Below are 20275 nucleotides of genomic sequence, written 5' to 3' on the forward strand. Positions count from 1 at the left end.
CAAGTAGGATAAATACAATCATAAAATGGAGCAAAAAACATGACAAGGTCTCAAGAGTACCAGTTTAACAAGCAAATATTTAAAGCAGAGACAGGACTCACCCACTACATTCTCTATTTCAGTTGTTGCCCGCAGGTCACAGGTTCTGAGGCTAAAATAGCAACCGGTACAAAAACTTCTTCATTCCAACTATTAATCTTCTAAATAAGTTCAATTTTAATGACCATCCACAAGCTTAAGTCATAGGTTGAATAGTTAGCATTTGCATCAATCATCAGTCAAGTCTTAATGTTGGTTTAATTTTTATGTGTAATATATTTGGTCTAAATTTCACGATAAGTGCTTAATGCGGTATTATATTTATTTGTACTAAGTTTATTTTTGATGGCTGTGCTTTCCAGTCATGTGTTTTTAATGTTACATTGTGGTCTCTCTGTAAAACCTGACGACAAACCAAATTTCCCTCTTGGGACAGTAAAATTAAATTGAATTGGATTAAAACACTGGTGCCCAGAAGGGAAGACACGGATCCTAGCTGGGATTATGGAAGGTTTCATACCTGGCCAGGAGGCCATGATGGAAGAACTGAGCATAAAAGGAGCAGGTCATTCTCCCATATGGCAAGTGGCAGAGTTCCTCAGGGCTAAACTCGATTAGGACACCTGCAAGGTTGCATGGGAAATGGAGCTGGGAAATGCAAACCTGTCGGGGTCTTTGGGAACCTTCAGAGGGTGCTGTCAGTGGAGGAATGCCCTGGTTCCTGCATGACCCAGAAGTAGTCTGGATGACTTGGAAAAGAGATCGCAAAGCAGCTGCTGGGTCAACTTTAAAAGAAACCCTGTTACTTTAATTTGAGTCAGAGTAGGGAGGCAGCAGTCGGCACTCATTGGAGGAGAGAAGAAGAGAGACGAGAGAGAGAGAGCATTTAAAAGTCTGTATATTGGCTTTAAATCATAGTTGCATCTGAGTTGGGTGGATTAGAAAACACTTGTCCAGATTAGTTGCTTTGTAAGAATCACTGAATATCTTACTTTTGATTATGCCCTGCATGTTTCATGAAGAAACTGTTGTGTTAAAGAGATACAAATTTTTTGTTACATTTTCAAAAATACATTACTCTTGTTTCTTTAGTTCAGAACATTCAGATTCAAATATTTGAAGAAAATGATGCCTTTTCAACTAATTGTGTGCATTTACATGTAAAAAAGAACAAATTGGTTGTCATTCCTGCCTCAGGTAGCAACAACGCTAAAAAGAAATCATAACAAGAGTGACACAATTAAACAAACTGTTGTTTAAAGGGGTTAAAGCTGAAAAAGTCTTTCTTTTTAATCATTTGTGAAGACAGTCTTTTCTGAATTACTGCAATAAGGAGATGCTACATGAAAACACAGCATGATGTCAAGAAGACAGTGACAAGCAAAAGATTGGATACAAAGAGTAAAACACATTTAAAAAAAATAATACTTGGAAAACAATACTTGGAAAAGTTTCCAAAGCAGCACCAAAATACATTTTAACATGTTCTTGAAAAAGCTCACTTGTCATAAATTGGTGATCTGTTTTAAGAGTAACAAAAATGATTTTAGCATTAAAGTGATTAAGGACTATATTATATTTGTTTTAATTAACCTACTAACTAATTAATATCTGCTCTCTTTTCAACAGGATGGTTTTAATGTAAACACTGCTAGAAGAAACAGATGCCCTGCAGAAATTCTTCAACAAATCCAGTAAAGGGTCTTTGGGGGCATTGCTAACTGGAGGACAATGCGACACAAACACAAGTCACACCAGTGCACTTATGTAAGACATAGCTGGAGGGTCTGTCTTTTCATTGACCTCTTTTTGTTTTCTTCTTGTGATTTGCATTTTACAATTATTATTGTTTCTTTCGGGCTATGATAAATTATTTATGGTTAGGATATAATTTTAAAAAAGCATTAAGTGCTCAAGTGGAGTATGTGAATTAAAAAAAAATACAAAGTTCAGTTTGAAGAGGACTTTGATCCAGTATGGCATATTCATAATTATTGCCCACTTCTTTATCTTATCTTTTATGAAAGAGTGGACAAGAATAAAGTTGTTTAGTATTAATTTGATAATTCATTAAAAAGGTACAAAGACTCATTTAATTTATTTTCAGGAATCCTGAGCCTCCACCTAATTATATGAAGTTTGTCATGTTGCTGACAATTGCCACACTTTCCACCAACAAGCTCAGAGCATTGTACAAGTTTACAGATTTCATAATTTTAAAGTAAAGGCCATGTCACATTAGATGTTTAGTTATAGTTTTTACATAAACTTAGTGATTCAGAGGAAGTCCTGGCACTCTCCCATGAAGTCAGGTGTATAGTCTGACATAGCAAGCAACTCACTCCAACTAGTTCATGACTTGTCCTGAGAAAATCAAACAGATTTGCTTTCATCTTTAGTCATATGGTGGTCTCTGTGTGCATGAGAATTGACAACCAATGAATTCTAATACAAAATGTAGTGATGAAGAATATGTTGTGGGTTTCTAAACCCCACACGCAGAAGAGACGCCTTCCTGTCTGATGTCTCACGTTTTATGTAACACAACAGAATGAATAAAAAACAAAAAAGAGGCCAGAGATTGTGGATGAACTTGCTGCACCTGTTACCCCTTCATACAGCACCAGCTCTGTTCTATTTGCTGTCAGAAATAGGGAAAGTCAGCACAGAGTCACTAAATAAGACATGGCCAGTGATTTTCAGTTGTATAAATTAATATGGTCTGGTAACAAAATCAGTGCCCTGCAGCCAGCATGTCTGACATACCTAATGACTAGAAGTGTCATGAACTCAGGTTCATTTTCAAATTTCTCTGAAGGAAATACATTTTTCTTTCATAAAGAAATGCACCCCTATTATGTTTTTGAACATTCAGAATCTTTTGGTGAGTTAAAAGTTCATTTATGTGACCTTTTTCAAAAAATTAAAATTATTAATGTCATTACTGTTATTCAGGGTTTAGGTTGCTAGAGGCGGACCTCTGGATGTCACGGCTTACATCTTCATTGATGCAACAATATAAACAGCTACCATTTTGAACTTACCACTGTTCTGGTTGGTGGACGCCTAAATTATTAATTTTGCGCATATTTTCTCAACGTCTGTTTTTGTCTTTGACCTCACCTTGTTCTCTGACTTCATTACTGATTTTGTTTGGTTTTGTTTTAATAAAAATTTTTCTGTTAAGAGTTCTTACCAAGCAAGCCCTTCTCGCCCACTTATTGGTCCTTGTACAATCTCTGCACATCCATGCAGTGTCAGGAGAAGAACTGATGTAATGTGACATCGGCTTAAGCTGAAAAATACAGCAATATGACACAACAAATATGTACACAGACAGTTGTCCATTAACTAAAGGGATGGACAGAGTCTAGCACAGCCTTGAGGGAGAGAGAGAAAGAAAAATGTGCTGAGAATGCAATCATCAAAACAGAACAGGATGACTAGCACTGCTAGGAGCAATGTGCTTCCATAAATGTATTGTTTTCCAAAAAAAAAAAAAAACAACATACAGGGGCACAGGGGAAACTATAGAAATAGGTACAAATTGGACAGGAATGTTCCAGAGGGATGGCATAGGGCATGTAAACCAGCAGATGCTGGGGATATCTGACCTTCGATCTTAACAGAGTAAGCAGCTGTTAGAAGGAGTGAGAAAATTGACTATGGTACTCTTTTTAAAGTAAAGACTGGCAAAAGGGCAGTTGTTTTGCTTCAGCTCATCAACAGGCAGCATGTGATCCCAGAATGGAAAAAGTGGAACCACTAGGCCATTTTAAATAAGGCAGTAGAGGTGCTTCCAGGAAGACAAATAGGATAGAATCAAAGATACACTAAACCATGAGCACTGTGTTACAATAGACAGGTGGCATCTTGACTGGAGTACAGAAACTTTTTAAAAGAGTTTATTTAATGAACAAAATCACTTTTGAAACATACACCTCTCCTGATTTCACACTAATAGGTACTATCGAGACAACATACTGTACAAGAATGACAGCATGTTTACAAACACATAAACGTATAACACCTCATATGGTTTTACTGTAATTTATTACACTGTATTTGGTTTCTGCATAGTAAATAGGTTTTAATTTGCTAAGAAAAACTTTATGCCCATGGTTTTTCATTAAGCAGTTCCTCTAATTCCTTCTTTTAAATGCAAAATGTGTGAGTGCGTGGCAGTGGTGGCAGTGGCTATGTGCAGGAGTACTACTAAGATTTGGGGTGCTTCCTGTGACCCAGAACTGAATAACCACTTTGGAAAATGGATGGAGAGATGGATGTTACACTTTAACAATATATGTAATAAGCGGTCTGATAAAATTGAGAAGGAATTATGAATTATTATTTATATGTTCACAGTACTCTTATACCAATAAGTATAATATTTATAGATTTCATTATATTAATATGGATACTGTCTATCACAAAGTTTAGTAATACAACTTAAATGACAGCTTTTTACAGTTCCACATGCTGCTCTATTGCATCAGTTTTTTACAGTTTATAAATAATTCATAAGTTCTACACTGCATGTCGTCTCTCAAATTCTTTTCCAGATGTTCAGGCAAGAGCTGATGTCTATTGGTGAGGATATTTTAGACAATCAATATTTTTAGGAGATATCTAAGGAGGTGGTACAGAGTTTACAAGTCTTTGGGAGATTATGTCATGTTATGTCTTACGTTATTTTCTTAAATGCAACATCAAACTAGGAGAGATGTTTTAGAGCTGTGTCAAATCAGCACAGGTATAGACAACCTCCTAGATAATACCTTCAGAATATTTGTGATCAATAAGGCCATATAGCTGAAGCACATAGGGGCAAGTGGCACTGTGAATATCTGTTTTTTATGTACTATAAAAGCAGACGGAGATGAATACTTATGAATGTTCTATCTAACAAACTATCTATCTGTATTTATTTATTTATTTAATCATTTCAAATGAATAATTCAGACTTGTGTGAAATCTTTTTAGGCATTACATCCTCACTTGCAGACAATATTTCACCAGCTGTGGTCTGCATTGTAATTAAATTAAATGTCAGCAGCACTGAAAATCATCTGCACAGTGCCACTCTGGACAGGAGATTCCACACAGCTTTTGGGAGTTTTGTGTCTAGAAGCCGTCAACTGTAGACACTTCTGACTGGAACATTATAAGAAGACCTTTTGAAAGCCCATGACTCTCCATTTTCCTCTTTTCTTGCCAATGGCAGTTGACAAGCACTCTGATCTTATGCTATTTTCAAGAAGGATGATTAAAGATGTAGAGAAACATGTAAAGAAAGCAATGAAGGATTAACCAAAGCTAAACACACCCTCTCTTATACACTACAGCAGCAGAACCCTGCCACCAAGAGTCTGGATTTTTTTTTTACTGTCTGTCACGGTTGCCTTTTGTATTACTGTGCTTTTGATAAATTAATCTATAAGGAACATTATTTAAAAAAAAAAAGTATGAACATATTGGACAAAAATAAACTAATGAACTTCTAACTCTCTCATTACAGTATTACATATGATTCTTTTTTTAATTATACATTTTGCATATAACCAGGGTTATACTCTAGGTAAAAATGCTCTGCAGATAGATAGATAGATAGATAGATAGATAGATAGATAGATAGATAGATAGATAGATAGATAGATAGATAGATAGATAGATATCTGAAAGCTTATTTAAAATCTGTGCCATGTTCAGCTAGTGCATGTCTGAGCCTCAGCTTGCCGTCTTGAGATTTCAGAGTGATGAAAGAGTCTGCCAGTGCTGCCAGTGGGAAGCATTTCAATGTGCTGTTCAGCTACAGGGCAATAAGAGTCTACAGACATGGCTATAAATCACATATTTTCAGGTAATCAATATGTTTATCCATAAATAAAATGCCACATGCATTCATAAGTCCAGGTATTCAGTACCAGAGGAAAACTAACACGTACAATGCATCATAGCTGCACCATAACAGATTGTGGCTTGCTGTGTCAGGCTAGACTGATGTAGTGAATGAAGTGGCACCAGTAAAATAACTCATGTCACGCACCTTTCTTACTGTACAAAATTTACCCAGCGTATCAGATAATTATGGGCCTACCTGGTGCACAATTAAAACCTAGAGACAATAAAATTTTGGCAGAATAAGAATACTTGTACAAAAATTTCAACTCTAACCAGCAACATTACTCTCTTAATATTGAAACATGCACAGCTCTCTTAACAAATTAATTATTTTGGCTTTGCCACTAATGTGGTTCTTTCTTTGCCAGTTCTTTGGGAAAAGTAATCAGAACAGGAACAGGCTGTAAAGGAACTCTTCAGTATAAATCAGTTTGTAAAAGCTGTGCTGATTGGAAAAAACACGATAGGAAAATCGAAGTTAAGTGTTAGCACCACAGCGGGTAATACAGGCCTAACTGGACTGCTAATTGCCAGCTTCCAAAGATATTTCCCAAACTCTAGTCACTTAATGCTCTGGTTTTTAAAAATCAGTAAGTTAGAAACAAAACACAAAGATATTGGAAAGAGTGCCTTGGCACCTAAGTGGTGATAGCGAGTGTGATGGTGAAGTTAACACACACCCTTAATAAAATATTCGAAATACTAAAGGGCAGATGTGTGTGAAATTGTGTGAATTGTGAAATTCTGGAACCTCAGAGGGGACCTTTGTACAAGAATAGTAACTCACAAACTTAACTGTCATGCTGCCTGTGGTTGCATATTAACTCCAAGAAATATGTTTATTCATTTATTCTTCTTTTTGGGAAAGGCATCTTGCATTTGCTGTAATCATTTGGCTAGTAATGCACATTTACTAAAATTGATAAGATAAGAAACTAAGTGAATGAAAAACTACTGTCAGGGATGCCAGAGGCCATGACCTGGCCGGGACGCCGTGAGGGATCGGATGTGGGTCTGCACTTACCCTGGATCACGTGGGGGCCACCTTCCTGGTTGCTCTGGGGGCCACGGGTTGAGGGCATGGAAGCCCCACCCTGTAGGGGCCCGTGGTCACCGCCGGGAGGCGCCCCAATGCCTTGGGGACCTGTTACCTCAGCACTTCCGCCACACCAGGAAGTGCTGGGGGGAAGAATTAAGAGGATACCCAGAGAGCTGCCGGGAGAACAGCTGGCACTTCCACCACGCTGGGGCGTGGCCAACAAGGGAATGTCGGGAACCACTTGGAGCTCATCTGGGAGAATATAAAAGGGGCTGTCTCCCTTCATTCAGGGCTGGAGTCGGGTGGAAGAAGGACAAGGCACGAGAGAGGAGGAGAGAGGAGAGAGGAGAGAGGAGAGAGGAGAGAGGAGAGAGGAGAGAGGAAGCGGCCTGAAGAGAGGCATTTTGTGGCCAGGACTGTGTGTTGGGGTTTGTGCACTTAATGGACTGAGTCTGTGTGACTTTATTGTGTAAATAGTTGTGTAAATAAATGTGTGGTGGTGAGTAACAACATGTCCGCCTGTCTGTGTCCGGGTCGGCTCCACATCACATAGTGTATCTTTATGTATAGTTTTGAAATTTACTTTTTTGTATCAGAAGAACCTGAAAAGCTAAGGCCAGCTACTTTTGGTGTTAGCAAATCTGACAGGGACAGACTGGTGTTCTGATAAATGCTCTTGATAGGGTTGTTTGTGCACTTGACAATTCTGAGAACTAGCATTTATGAATACATATTGGCAAAGGTGTGAATTGCTACAGGTCAGATAATTATTATAAAAAGGCATGTCTGGAAGCGAGTGGAGTTCCTGGTCTGCGTGTGTGACAATACAAATCCTTGCTTGGGACAGGTAAAGAAATAAGGTGCCTGTGATTTGTTTTGTTTAGGTAAATTCTAACTGAACACCTTCATGTGTTTCTGAATGTTTTGAATTCAGGCACAGTGTAAATGAACAGTAGGTTATTAAATATTCACAAAGAGTAGGATAAAGCCATTCTGTTAAAAAAATGTTTATGGTATGATAAACAGCTTCAATACACACAAGTGTATTTGAAAGGAAAACATTAAATACAACTTTGAACATATTCTGCACATTACATCAGGCTTGACAAACCATCACAGCATGATTAAGCTGTTACACTAGCCCCACTTCTCATGCTGTTGATAAAACATTAATAATATTGTTAATAATTTATTGTTACTGTTATCTGTGTGAGTATCTGCACCTCTGCTTTTTCAACTGCAAAAGTAATCACCAACATGACATATCAGTGTATAAGAGAGATATCAATGATTTAGAGACTGAGTATGACTGTTAGCAATGCTGAGAAGCCATTGACTCTTAAGACTCATGTTGGGTACTGTAGCCAGAGCCTCTTGAGGGAAATGTGTCTAATAATCCATCCATCCATCCATTATCCAACCGGCTATATCCTAACTACAGGGTCACAGGGGTCTGTTGGAGCCAATCCCAGCCAACACAGGGTGCAAGACAAGAAACAAACCCTGGGGAGGGCGCCAGCCCACCACAGTGTCTAACAATCTTAGAGGACAAATTGCATTACCATAGTTCTACTACTGTCAGTATGGAGAAGGAAGGTTTGTTTTGAATACAGTTTACCTGGGCAGTGGGTGCCATAAAATTATCTCTGCATAAGAAAACAGTACTGAAATGAAAACTGTGAAAATAACATAATCTGTTTACCATTAAAACATTGAGATCTCATGAAGCATGTCACATATATCAAAACAGACATAATAAAACAGCAGACCAAGTTGCCTATTCTATTTTATATTGGTTTCATAACTTGGTGACTTTTTTTTTTAGTAGATTTTAATTTTCTTCTGGTTTCAAGAACATCTGTCTGAAGAGCACATTTTGGACCAAACTTTGTTTTTGAATAAACATGCTGAAGCCACTTGTACACAGTGCCACACAGTAAAACAGAATTATAAGCAAAAAGAAAGTGCATTGCAATACAAGGTAATTCATGTACTATACAAGATACAGTAAGGCACAATGTTATAAAGACTCTACAAATGTAGAGGTGTAAGATTAAATCTATAACTATATTATAATGTATATTTTAACTCCCAATTATCTACATTCACAGGAAGCCAAATGAAATATGTGGAAGAAATAAAATTGTACATATTCTGTATTATTACCATGGCCTCTTAGTATGCAATATTTTGTTGTATGCATGTTATGAAAATTATCACAATAGAATGTTGATTATATATAATGATACCACAACTGTATCTGGAAAAACACATGGATAATTTTATTTATTAATCAGTATCACTATTCATCACTATTTTAAAAATGTTTATTTTCTCACTATGTAATGTTAATCAAAAGTATATTATAGAGTGACAAAAAATGACATTGGTAAGGCAGCCTGCAGTTTTAGCACTTTTTAAAGTGGGAAATTAGTTTTTAATGTTACTACACAAATTTTCAGATAACAAATGTATGTTCATGGAATGACTGCCTTTCAGGAAATATAACAAATGGGGCCCACACCACTCCTGTTACCCATCAGTGATGTTGTAGGTGTCTTTGTGTTAATATACGGGAAGATAACATAGGAGCTTTAATAAAGAATAACTAAAACGCTTATTCTTAATACAACCACATTCTTGAAACTAACCCTGGTTGCTTTATACATTTAACTATGAACTTAAAGGTATTGAAGTTTATGAAAGATAGTCAAGAAAGTATTAACAGCATTGGCCTACTCTAATATTAAATTAATAAATTATGCCACACTTTACTATGGATGAAAGCATTTCCCTTTTGCAGTTTTGTTTTTTTTTCACACATTTTTGAAGGCAATGAATTACAATGCGAGGATCAAAAAGTTCCTTATCAGGGTAAAAATCAACTATATTTTAAGAACTAAGGTATGATTTATTGTCCCATCTGCTGTCCTTTCAGAATTGTTTCATCCAGCACATCTAGACCAGTGTTCTACAGATTTGCCAGAGACACTTGCACTACGATTCACTATGGACTTATTTCACGCAGTGTTAAATGGCTGGTCTCCGTGGCACTGACTGGGAATGTTAAACATGGGACACCTTTAACGGAAACACTCGAAAAATTCAATATACAAGCAAGGGCTGGCATACCAACAGGAGAGTCAGATTTATGAGAATCATTGAGTCAAAGAACGAACAAAGGTATCTACGTTTTCGCCTTTCGTACACATTTGCGTATGTTTTCGACCACCGAAAACGAACCCTTCAAAAAATGGTCTACAGAGGCAGATATTTTCGTAAACCTACGGTCGTAATGTGGATGGGTGAATACGAGGTTTGTCGAAAACGATACTCTAATCGCGCTCTGATTGGTTCGTGCTAATTCCCTATCCCTAAAGTCTCATTCACTGATTGGTGATCCTTCACAGAAGAAACAATTATGCCATTATAGGGGCTATGCATGGAAGAGTTTCTCTCCATGGCGTTTGTTGAATTTGTTTCCTGTATTCTTCTAAGTTGTGTTTTGTTAAGTTTGAACAATGCTTACAAGCACAAGAGGTAATGCTTTCACGGATACTGCAGTTCTCGTGTCCGGCCGTGTTACTGTCATAGTGAAAAATTAAGTATCCTTTGAAATTTGGAAAATAAATAACTTAAGTGCAGTATTTATTATCAAATTTTATTATTTAAAATTAACCTGATCAGTAAATGGGGGCACTTTCTGTAGCAACAGTAATAACAAGATGCCCTACAAAATGGATGGGTGTAGAATGCCGCCGAACTCACAATATTACAGGACGGAGAGAGACACGACGCCCACAGGTACGCATTTATTCATTTTCTATATTGAGTTAGTTTTACAAACTATCGCTTTCAACTTTAATCAACGCAAAGGTGTTCCACGGATCTTACCACTCTTTTAACATTTGATGTCCTTTTCTATATGCTGTGAATATGTTATCTGAGTTATACGCATGCTGACAGCCTTAAACGCTCATAAAACCCAAGGGAATCTTTTTTTTTTTTTGTTTTTTTTACGGGGCTCTGAATGTTTCACAATAGTCCTGTCTAGGCTTTTCCGGTCTTGCGCGCATGCCCAATGTAGGAGACGGTCTACGGCATATGCATGTTGGGGCTTTCCTGTAGAGATGGAATCTTTTTGTAAAGAATTTGTAAAAACTCCAGTGAGGAATGAGAACGTTTTCACTTTTAAATGAATACGTAATACTGTGGACGTAGCCTTAGTAAGCAATTACCGTTACGCATAAAGCCTACTTCTTTCACATTTAAGTTACTTGATTTTTAAAAGATGTAAAAAAAAAACAAAACTTCAATAATGAAATACAAGGTTAACCAACAGGTTGTCCCCTAACTTGATCACATTTGCACTTTTGTCTCCATCATAAAATATCTGTGCCTATAAAATGTTTAAAAAAGGAGGAAACTAGGGTATTATATGGTGCACACAGAAAATAAGAAAATCAACAGTTTTGGGATTGTCTGGTGTAGTATAGCGAAATGAGTGCACTGAGAAGCCATAGAATTAAGTAATGTGTTTCATCAACAACTAATAATGGCATTTTATTAAAAAATCGTTTGCAGCCCTCAGAAACTGAATTTGAGAACTCTGAGTTCGTTTGTTCTGTGTTGGTTCATTTTTGTATCTTGTTAGTTTGGCTGCTGATTGGGGGTAAAAAGAAAGAATTAAGGGTTGAGACTCTTAAAAAGCAAGTTAATTAAAATTAAGGCAAAAGAATAATGTTCCATTAGCAACAGTAATTAGTTAGTACCGAGAACTTGACAGAGTGGATGGAGTGAAACCCTGCAGGCACTGTGGCCCCCCAGTATCCAAGTTTGATAAACTGCTTTAGATAAAGAAGGATAACAAAACCTAGAGTTTAGTAAAGTTTCCAAGTATGTCCTGCTGGAGTAAGTTACAGCATATGGTCTGCAAACTGGCAGAACATGTAAAAAGCCCATCTGGTTTTAAAGCCATTATGTCCTCCTTTGCCAGTGACCATAAACAACAGCTCTGCTAATGATGACAGCAAAGAATTATTGGGTTTGCTTCATAATTATACATCAGTGTAACCTATGAACAATCAACTTTAACTTTCAGATACTGTGGTAGTAGAGCTAGGTGATAGGGCCAAAATTATTGTCATGTTTTTCTATTTCATTCACTATTGATAAATATATTTTCTAAAGTGCCATTTAAAGTTAACTAAACACTGTATGCTGAACCCAGAAAAAGGGCTTATTGTTATGGTGTAATATCCAGTACCAAATAACTTATTTTCAGAATCGAATGTTAGTATTTTAGAAAATAAATATCTGGATTTTGGGAGCATTTAGGTACTTTCTATAAAAATCTAATGTTTTATAAATTAAATGTGATACAATACATTTATCATATTTCAAGGCAACATTTTTATCTTAGTCTTTAGTCTTGGTATTTCATTTCACAGCTTATTTTTATATCTTCACACTTTTAGGAAGGAATGAATGAAATAATCTGTCTTAGTCATGAATATATATTCTTTATATACATGTTTCTTTTACTTTATCTTTGCTGGCTCCATAAAACCTTGACTATTACAATATTCCTTTAGTCATAAAAGCAATATTCTTTTTTTATTTGCTTATTTTGGTATACTGTACTTCTACTTTATCTGACTTTGGAAACAATAATATTGTACCTTTTTTGTAGCTTGCTTTAAAGTTGATCTTACAATATCACTCATTTTCTGTAGATGTTGTTTTTTTAGCTGAAGGGCTTTGCATATTAAATCTTAAATATGTCATATACTTACCAATTATAAGGAGAAGCAGCCAAACATAGAGAAGTGTTCACATCTTGGCAGTAATATCTTCTCCCAGAGATGCTATGCAGACCAGCCCAAGAAATTCTGTATTCCACTCTGACTGCTAACGGCAGCAGCATTTCCAGTATTTTAATGTCCCTGCAGAGACATCTGGGAAGTGCAGTGTTTGTCGGATTCATTGGAGTAATGCAAGTAACCTGGAATTGCAGTTTGGGGGCTGAGGTGGCACCAAAAGTTCTCCTGGGAATAACTTTGAAAAGATCTTCACCTGTTCAGTCAGATGAGCTCTGAGTCATGAGCAGAGGGGAGGTAAGGGCTCCCCTGGCAGTAAGGAACAGTTGATTATTGTCTCTAAAAGCAAGGCAGGTGAAATATAGGAAAGCCTAGTGAGCATAGATTATTTTGTATCCTTTTTTTTTTAATTCTCTTAGAATTTTTGTCTTCTACTATTATTTGTTTATTATTAAATTACCCTTCCTAACCCATAATCTGGTCTACATTGGTATTTGTCCTATGTGTAGGGTCGACTCTGTAGGGCTTCGTTTTCACACCAATATTTGAATTAAACATGGTGCTCAAGCAGAGGATGGCACAAAATAGAACCTCTGGATTAGTACCAAAGAACTGGAGGCAAGGAACAAGGAGCAAAAGAAAATATTAAAAAATACACTCTTACCAGTGTTGTAGCTGTGGGAATTTGTGTTCCTCCTGATAAACCCACTATCATCTTTAACTCTTTGTTTTTGTCCAGTATAATAGCTGGACATGCGGAAGACAATGGTCTTTTACCTGTTAAGAAAGAAATGTATCAGGAATAGAAACAAACAAGCAAATATTTGCAGCAGGAATCTAAAAGGATTATATTATATAGAAATATAATTCACATATAATCAAATGAAGTTAAAATGGCAAGTGCCTCTCCATGCCAACATCACCATCCTACTAGCACACTTGCATTTTCCTTGAAAAGGTAACTAAGAACTTTGACCTAAACAAATTCCTTCACTTTTTTTCACATTTTTACTTGACTTGGAAATACTGCTGAATTTATTATTGCTTATATAGAGATGGGTAGATGCTTTTGGACACAGCAAAACATGGAAGTCATAATCCCCCCCTATACCTTAACTTAGGGCAAATCCAAGTCAGTACTGAAGTATTTTATTCATTGTTGTATGTAAACATTTTCTGTCATACTGTTGTTGTGACATGTATGTTGTACAGGCTATTTTATATAGTTCAGCTTGTCCTTGCTTATTATACTTATAGCACAATTAAGAATGCCCTAATCACACACTGTATACCAAGTAAAAAGCTATAGTTTTATGAGCATGTCATAATTGACAAAAAATGTCATTTGTACACGGTGGATATACTGTAAATTGGACAAAGTTTTATTGAAAGCACAATTTTTATTGTATTCTTGTATTTCAAATGTTCGAGAACAACACTTTGAGAAATGATTTTTACCTATATGGCTAACATATACTGCGGGTCTCTTAATATGTCATGAGATGAACTGAAAAGTCTACCACTTAAAATTATGGATTTTAAGAGATGCCGTACATAATACTGTATATTTTTTTAAGACCTAGTACCTTACATGTAAAAATTTCTCCCCACTTTCAATGCTGATGTAGCTCAGTAGCATATTTGAATAGGCAATGCAAAACATTTTATTTGACTGGAAAGTATAACAAGTATAACAGGTTTTAAATTGTAGAAGAATCCAGAAGCAAAAAAGGAAAACCTCCCTTATAGCCTGTTTTCTAATTGGAAAAGCAGCTCTATGTTGCCGTCCATAGGTTGCAAAACTTAGCAAAATGAAAAAGGTTAATTGTCTGGGAATGAATATTTAAAAAAGGACAATAATATGTTGTTGCAAAGTAATAATACTATTCTGCCATCATCTCTATGTATATAAATTGACAAAATATCCGGCATCCAGCATTCATTTATGGCCAGATATAATGTTATCCAGCATTCACAAGAGGGCTAAAATGTTATCTGAACAAAGGCAACCAGATGCTCAAAGAAAGAGGGACGTAAGGGTTAATATATAAATACACAATGAGTTAAAGATATTTACCATTTAGCCCATTTTGCTAAATGGACATTTCATTCTCCTAAAATATAATAATTAATATATCATACACAATGAATACACAATAAATAATTGTTTTGGCAACTTGAATTACTTTGCATTCTATATTTGTTTAGCATTGTTTGTCTTAATAATTATTATTATTTATATTTCTTTCAGTAGCGTACTTCACTATTATCTGTTTTTTAGATTTATAATTATGTATTTTTGAGGTAAATTGTCCTGTAATTTGTAATGTTCTTTGAGCTGCAATCAATTAGCAATGCAAACATATTTGTTGTTAGTAGTACTAATTGAAACTGCCACTGAAAGGAAGGAGGAGGGAGAATGGGTAGGAAATTGTCTGCTTATTTACACTGTTAATGTTCGGAAAGTGTGGGTCCCCCAGGTTGTTTCTCTTGGCATATGCAAGTGGGTAAGCTTCTAGGATGCGATGATATGTCGATGTTTTCTTTTCCACTGTTGAAATACTTTTATCAGTTAAATTGTATTCTGTGAAAAATGAGACAAAGTTAAATAACATTGCTAATGAGAACAAAACCTAAATACCCTACAAGGTTAATGTTTAGCTACTTTGTAATTTCAGCAGACCTTGAGCTTAACAGCCACAAGGCCCACTCAAGACTACCACAATGGAAAAAAAAAACAAGAAATACAGTAAACCACAAAGGAAGTGCAGGGAGTAGACTGATTAACTGTCTGAGAAGTTGTAAAGATAGTATGAAAATGGTATTTAACTACATGAAAATATACTGTATACAGAAATGAAGATTATAATGACCCCAAAATTCTTTCATAAAACACTGCTTTAGTTAACAAAAGCAAGATGAAGAAAAAGATCTTATTAATGATATTCTTCAATCAGTTAATATTAAGGTAGTATGATGATCATGTAATTTATTTTTTCTATTGGCGATTCTAAATTGGCCCTAGTGTGTGCTTGGTGTGTGGGTGTGTTTGTGTGTGTCCTGCGGTGGGTTGGCACCCTGCCCAGGATTGGTTCCTGTCTTGTGCCCTGTGTTGGCTGGGATTGGCTCCAGCAGACCTCCCTGACCCTGTGTTCGGATTCAGTGGTTTGGAAAATGGATGGATGGATATAAAACTCTCGTCACAATTGACATACTTTGAGAGTGAACACAAGCTAGTCTACAAGTGAATGAAAAAGGATTTTACTGTAGCTATTAATATTCATCTCGTGAAATCTGCCAACAGGGTGTAAGCTAGCTACTGTATACCATAGCCATATCAATCATGCTTAGTAAAAACTGAGTTTACTTGTGCTGACTTCTAATGAGGAAATGGAACATTTTTTTATATTGTGGTGATGAAGCTTTTCCAAAGGTGACAAAGAAAACCTTTTGTCTTGCCCTTCAAGAAATGATGTTTGCAGTGGTGAATTAAAAGGCTAGTGTTTGTCTAATACTGAATTTAATTTCATAAGCTAAGGAGCAATTGGCATAACTCTTTGGTTGTAGGAAGTGAGAGAAAAAGGCTGGCCTGGGAAATAAGTAACAATGACGAAAACATTTACAGTTTATATTCAGAACAGAAGCAAATGCCAAAAATGAGGACTTCACAAAATAACCTTGACTGTTATAAATCTTTTTAATTAGGTAGGCAAAGCTTTGAGATGAATGCCAGCAGCACAGTAACTTTGCTAACATAAGTCAATAGAACAAAGGTCTGAATCCGAAAACTAGTGAAATGGTAAGGGATGCTAGTCACTAAAGTTACTTTGGGATGAAAAAGATGCATTATGAACCAACAATGTTTCAGTATTGCTGTCATATTGTCTGTTTAATTGTTAATTAAAATCCAGTGTCAGAACCAGAAATTAAGAAAAACCAAAACTCGACTAGAATCCAGTAAGGGAGAAGATAATGATGTTGATGATGGTTAGAATAATGATTCTGTAAAATTTATGGAGAACTCCCAGATGTCAGTTTTTACTGTATTATGACAGCCAATTAGTGAAAATCTAGCACACTTGACTAATTGTGATTCTTATAAAATAGACAGTTGCAGTTATCACCAAATTAGAAAGTCTAAAGTGCCTGTCGGTGGCAAGAAGGGCAATTAGTCACATCTGAATAAAATGGTAAAATTAATTCTGCACAGGCCATACTCAGAAGATGATAAATAGCTAAAACTATAAAAGGGGAACATGTGCATACAGTACCTTCAAGAATATTTAATATGAGTCTGAGGACTGGACCTGAAGATGGAGCACTGGGGATGTACATTGTATAGTCACTTATCTTAAGTTTCAATGGCTGGGTGTCATTGTCAGGTTTATAATTCTGAAGATCTTCTATTGTAATAATTCCATCTTAAATACCAAAAGAAATAGTTAGAACATTAGAACAATCTAGACAAGAACAGGCCATTCAGCCCAACAAAGCTCGCCAGTCCTATCCACTTGTTTCCTCCAAGAAAACATCAAGTCGAGTTTTGAAAGTCCCTAACGTCTTACTGTCTACCACACTACTTGGTCACTTATTCCAAGTGTCTATCGTTCTTTGTGTAAAGAAAAACTTCCTAATGTTTGTGCGAAATTTACCCTTAACAAGTTTCCAACTGTGTCCCCGTGTTCTTGATGAGCTCATTTTAAAATACAAGTCTCGATCCACTGTACTAATTCCCTTCATAATTTTAAACACTTCAATCATGTCACCTCTTAATCTTCTTTTGCTTAAACTGTAAAGGCTCAGCTCTTTTAATCTTTCCTCATAATTCAACCCCTGTAGACCTGGAATCAGCCTAGTCGCTTTCTCTGGACCTTTTCTAGTGCTGCTATGTCCTTTTTGTAGCCTGGAGACCAAAACTGCACACAGTACTCAAGATGAGGCCTCACCAGTGCATTATAAAGGTTGAGCATAACCTCCTTGGACTTGTACTCCACAGATCGTGCTATATAACCTAACATTCTGTTAGCCTTCTTAATGGCTTCTGAACACTGTTGGAAGTTGATATCTTAGAGTCCACTATGACTCCTAAATCCTTCTCATAAGGTGTACTCTCGATTTTCCGACCGCCCATTGTGTATTCAAACCTAATATTTTTACTTCCTATGTGTAATACTTTACATTTACTGACATTAAATTTCATCTGCCACAAATCTGCCCAAGCCTGTATGCTATCCAAGTCCTTCTGTAATGATATAACGGATTCCAAATTATCTGCTAATCCACCTATCTTGGTATCATCTGCAAACTTAACCAGCTTGTTACTTATATTCCTATCTAAATCATATATATATATATATATTAAAGACGGCCCTAGCACTGACCCCTGCTGTTCAACACTCTTAACATCGGCCAGTTCTGATGAGGTTCCTCGCACCATCACCCTCTGCTTCCTGTGTCTGAGCCAATTCTGCACCCATCTAAAAACATCACCCTGAACTCCCACTTCTTTTAACTTGATGCCCAACCTCTCATGTGGCACCTTATCAAATGCTTTCTGAAAGTCCAGATAAATAATATCATAAGCTCCACTTTGATCGTATCCTTTTGTTGCCTCCTCATAGAATTCCAACATGTTAGTAAAACACGACCTCCCTCTTCTGAACCCATGCTGACTGTTCAGAATAACTCCTGTCCTTGCCATGTGTTGCTCAATCTTATCCTTAATAATTCCTTCCATTAATTTTCCTGTGATGCTTGTTGCTTACTGGCCTATAGTTGCTTGGATCTGCCCTGTCACCCTTTTTATATAATGGGATGATATTTGCCATTTTCCAGTCCTTTGGAATCTCTCCAGTGCACAGTGACTTCCTAAAAATGTGTCAAGGGTTTATATCTGTACTCACTAGCCTCCTTAAGAACACGAGGATAAATATTATCTGGGCCTGGTGATTTGTTTGATTTCATCTTATTTAATCTGAGCAGCACTTCTCCCTCTACAATTTCCAAATCCCTCAGTACCTCCTTAGTAGTGTGTTTACCTCTGGAGGTTATCTACTTGCTCACTTGTAAACACCTCAGAAAAATGTAAGTTTAGGGCATCTGCTATTTCATTGTCTGTATCTTTTAATTCCCTTTACTATTCCTGATGAACTTGACCTCCTCCTTAACTGTTCTTTTACTACTAAAATACTAAAAGAATCTCTTGGTCTTTTGCCTTATCTGCTATATTCCTCTCCAACTGTCTTTTAGCCTCTCTGATATCCTTCTTAATGGTTGCCCTCATGTTCTCATACGCTCTATGATTCTCTTTGCAGTCATTAGTCTTATATGCCTTATACAGCAGTTTTTTCCTTTGCAACTTCTTTTTTAAATCTTTATTAATCCATCGTGGAGTTTTTTTTAGTTTCCTATTACTTCCAAATTTAGGTATGTATCTGTCCTGCATTACATGTAAAACATTTTTAAACCTGTTCCACTGCTCCTCGACTGTCTCCACATTTAAAAGCTTATCCCAGTCTATCCTACTTAGACTTTGTCGCATCTGCTCAAAATTAGCCCTACTAAAGTTCAACTTAACAATTTTAGTCTTTGCATCTGTACTCTTACAAAATACTGAGAATTGTATTACATTATGGTCACTTGACCCTAGTGGTTCAATCACCTCTACACCCTCAATTCTATCCTGATTATTACAGAATACTAAATCCAGACAGGCTTCACCCCTTGTTGGTGCTTTAACATGCTGTGTTAAAAACAGTCGCTGATTACTTCTAAAAACTCCTGCTCTTGTGCTCCTCCATCTGTAAGGTTATCCCAGTTAATATTTGGATAATTAAAGTCCCCCATGACTATAATATCCCCTGTAAACTTGCCTTTTGATATTACTAAAAGATGTGTGTTGAAATTACTGTCTGACATTGGGTGGTCTATAACACACTCCTAAAATAAGACCTTTTTCCTAATATTTTCCAGGCGAAGCCACATGTCCTCACTAAGATGGGGCTCATCATCCAACTGAAGATGACTTACATTTAAACCCTGTTTGGCATAAACAGCAACCCCACCTCCTTTTCTGTTCTGTCTATCCTTCCTAAAAAATGTGTATCCCTCTATGTTACACTCATCCCCATCTTTGTTATTTAGCCAGGTTTCCGTTATTGCTATAATATCATAATTATGCTCTGCTACATACAACTCCAACTCACTTACCTTATTTTTGATACTTCTAGCATTAAGGCAAGCTATTTTTAATGTGTTAATCCTTCTACATTTACGTGTTTGCTTAGAATTTACATTACTATGCATTTGTATTTCTACGCCATTGTTTGTTTCCATGTATAGATCTAAATGTGGCCTGTCCTAAACTCCCTGCCCCCCCATTCCCTAGTTTAAACAATCCGCGACTAGCCTACACATACGCCTCCCCAATACATTGGTGCCCCTCCGGTTCAGATGTAACCCATCACGGCGGAACAGG

At 36.5% G+C, this 20275-nt stretch overlaps 2 protein-coding genes and 1 long non-coding RNA gene across 7 annotated transcripts in view; 2 read left to right on the forward strand and 1 right to left on the reverse strand.

Annotated features, from left to right (window-relative positions):
- Positions 1 to 5525, forward strand: part of LOC120540816 — a 71702-nt gene extending 66177 nt beyond the window's left edge. For all 3 annotated transcript variants that reach the window (XR_005635883.1, XR_005635881.1, XR_005635882.1), the window contains exons 2-3: positions 1669 to 1806; positions 5023 to 5525. This is a non-coding gene — a long non-coding RNA (uncharacterized LOC120540816). The remainder of the gene's footprint in view (positions 1 to 1668; positions 1807 to 5022) is intronic.
- The window catches only part of ggt1a (gamma-glutamyltransferase 1a), a 90579-nt gene that overhangs the window by 66606 nt on the left and 3698 nt on the right, over positions 1 to 20275 (reverse strand). Inside the window, exon 1 of one of the 2 annotated variants that reach the window (XM_039771883.1) lies at positions 13463 to 13540. The exons of the other annotated variant lie outside the window; for it this stretch is intronic. The gene's annotated coding sequence lies outside the window, so the exon portion shown is untranslated. Of the gene's footprint in view, positions 1 to 13462; positions 13541 to 20275 lie in introns of those variants that run through there. 2 annotated transcript variants of the gene reach the window in all.
- lrrc75bb (leucine rich repeat containing 75Bb) overlaps positions 10029 to 20275 on the forward strand; it is a 57792-nt gene continuing 47545 nt past the window's right edge. Inside the window, exon 1 of one of the 2 annotated variants that reach the window (XM_039771885.1) lies at positions 10029 to 10162. In XM_039771885.1, coding sequence (XP_039627819.1) covers positions 10131 to 10162 — 32 coding nt within the window. In that variant the 5' untranslated portion in view covers positions 10029 to 10130. Of the gene's footprint in view, positions 10163 to 10504; positions 10520 to 20275 lie in introns of those variants that run through there. The other variant, XM_039771887.1, reaches the window with a different exon arrangement.

Source organism: Polypterus senegalus, chromosome 12 (genome assembly GCF_016835505.1).
Source record: "Polypterus senegalus isolate Bchr_013 chromosome 12, ASM1683550v1, whole genome shotgun sequence".
Classification (NCBI taxonomy): Eukaryota; Metazoa; Chordata; class Cladistia; order Polypteriformes; family Polypteridae; genus Polypterus; species Polypterus senegalus.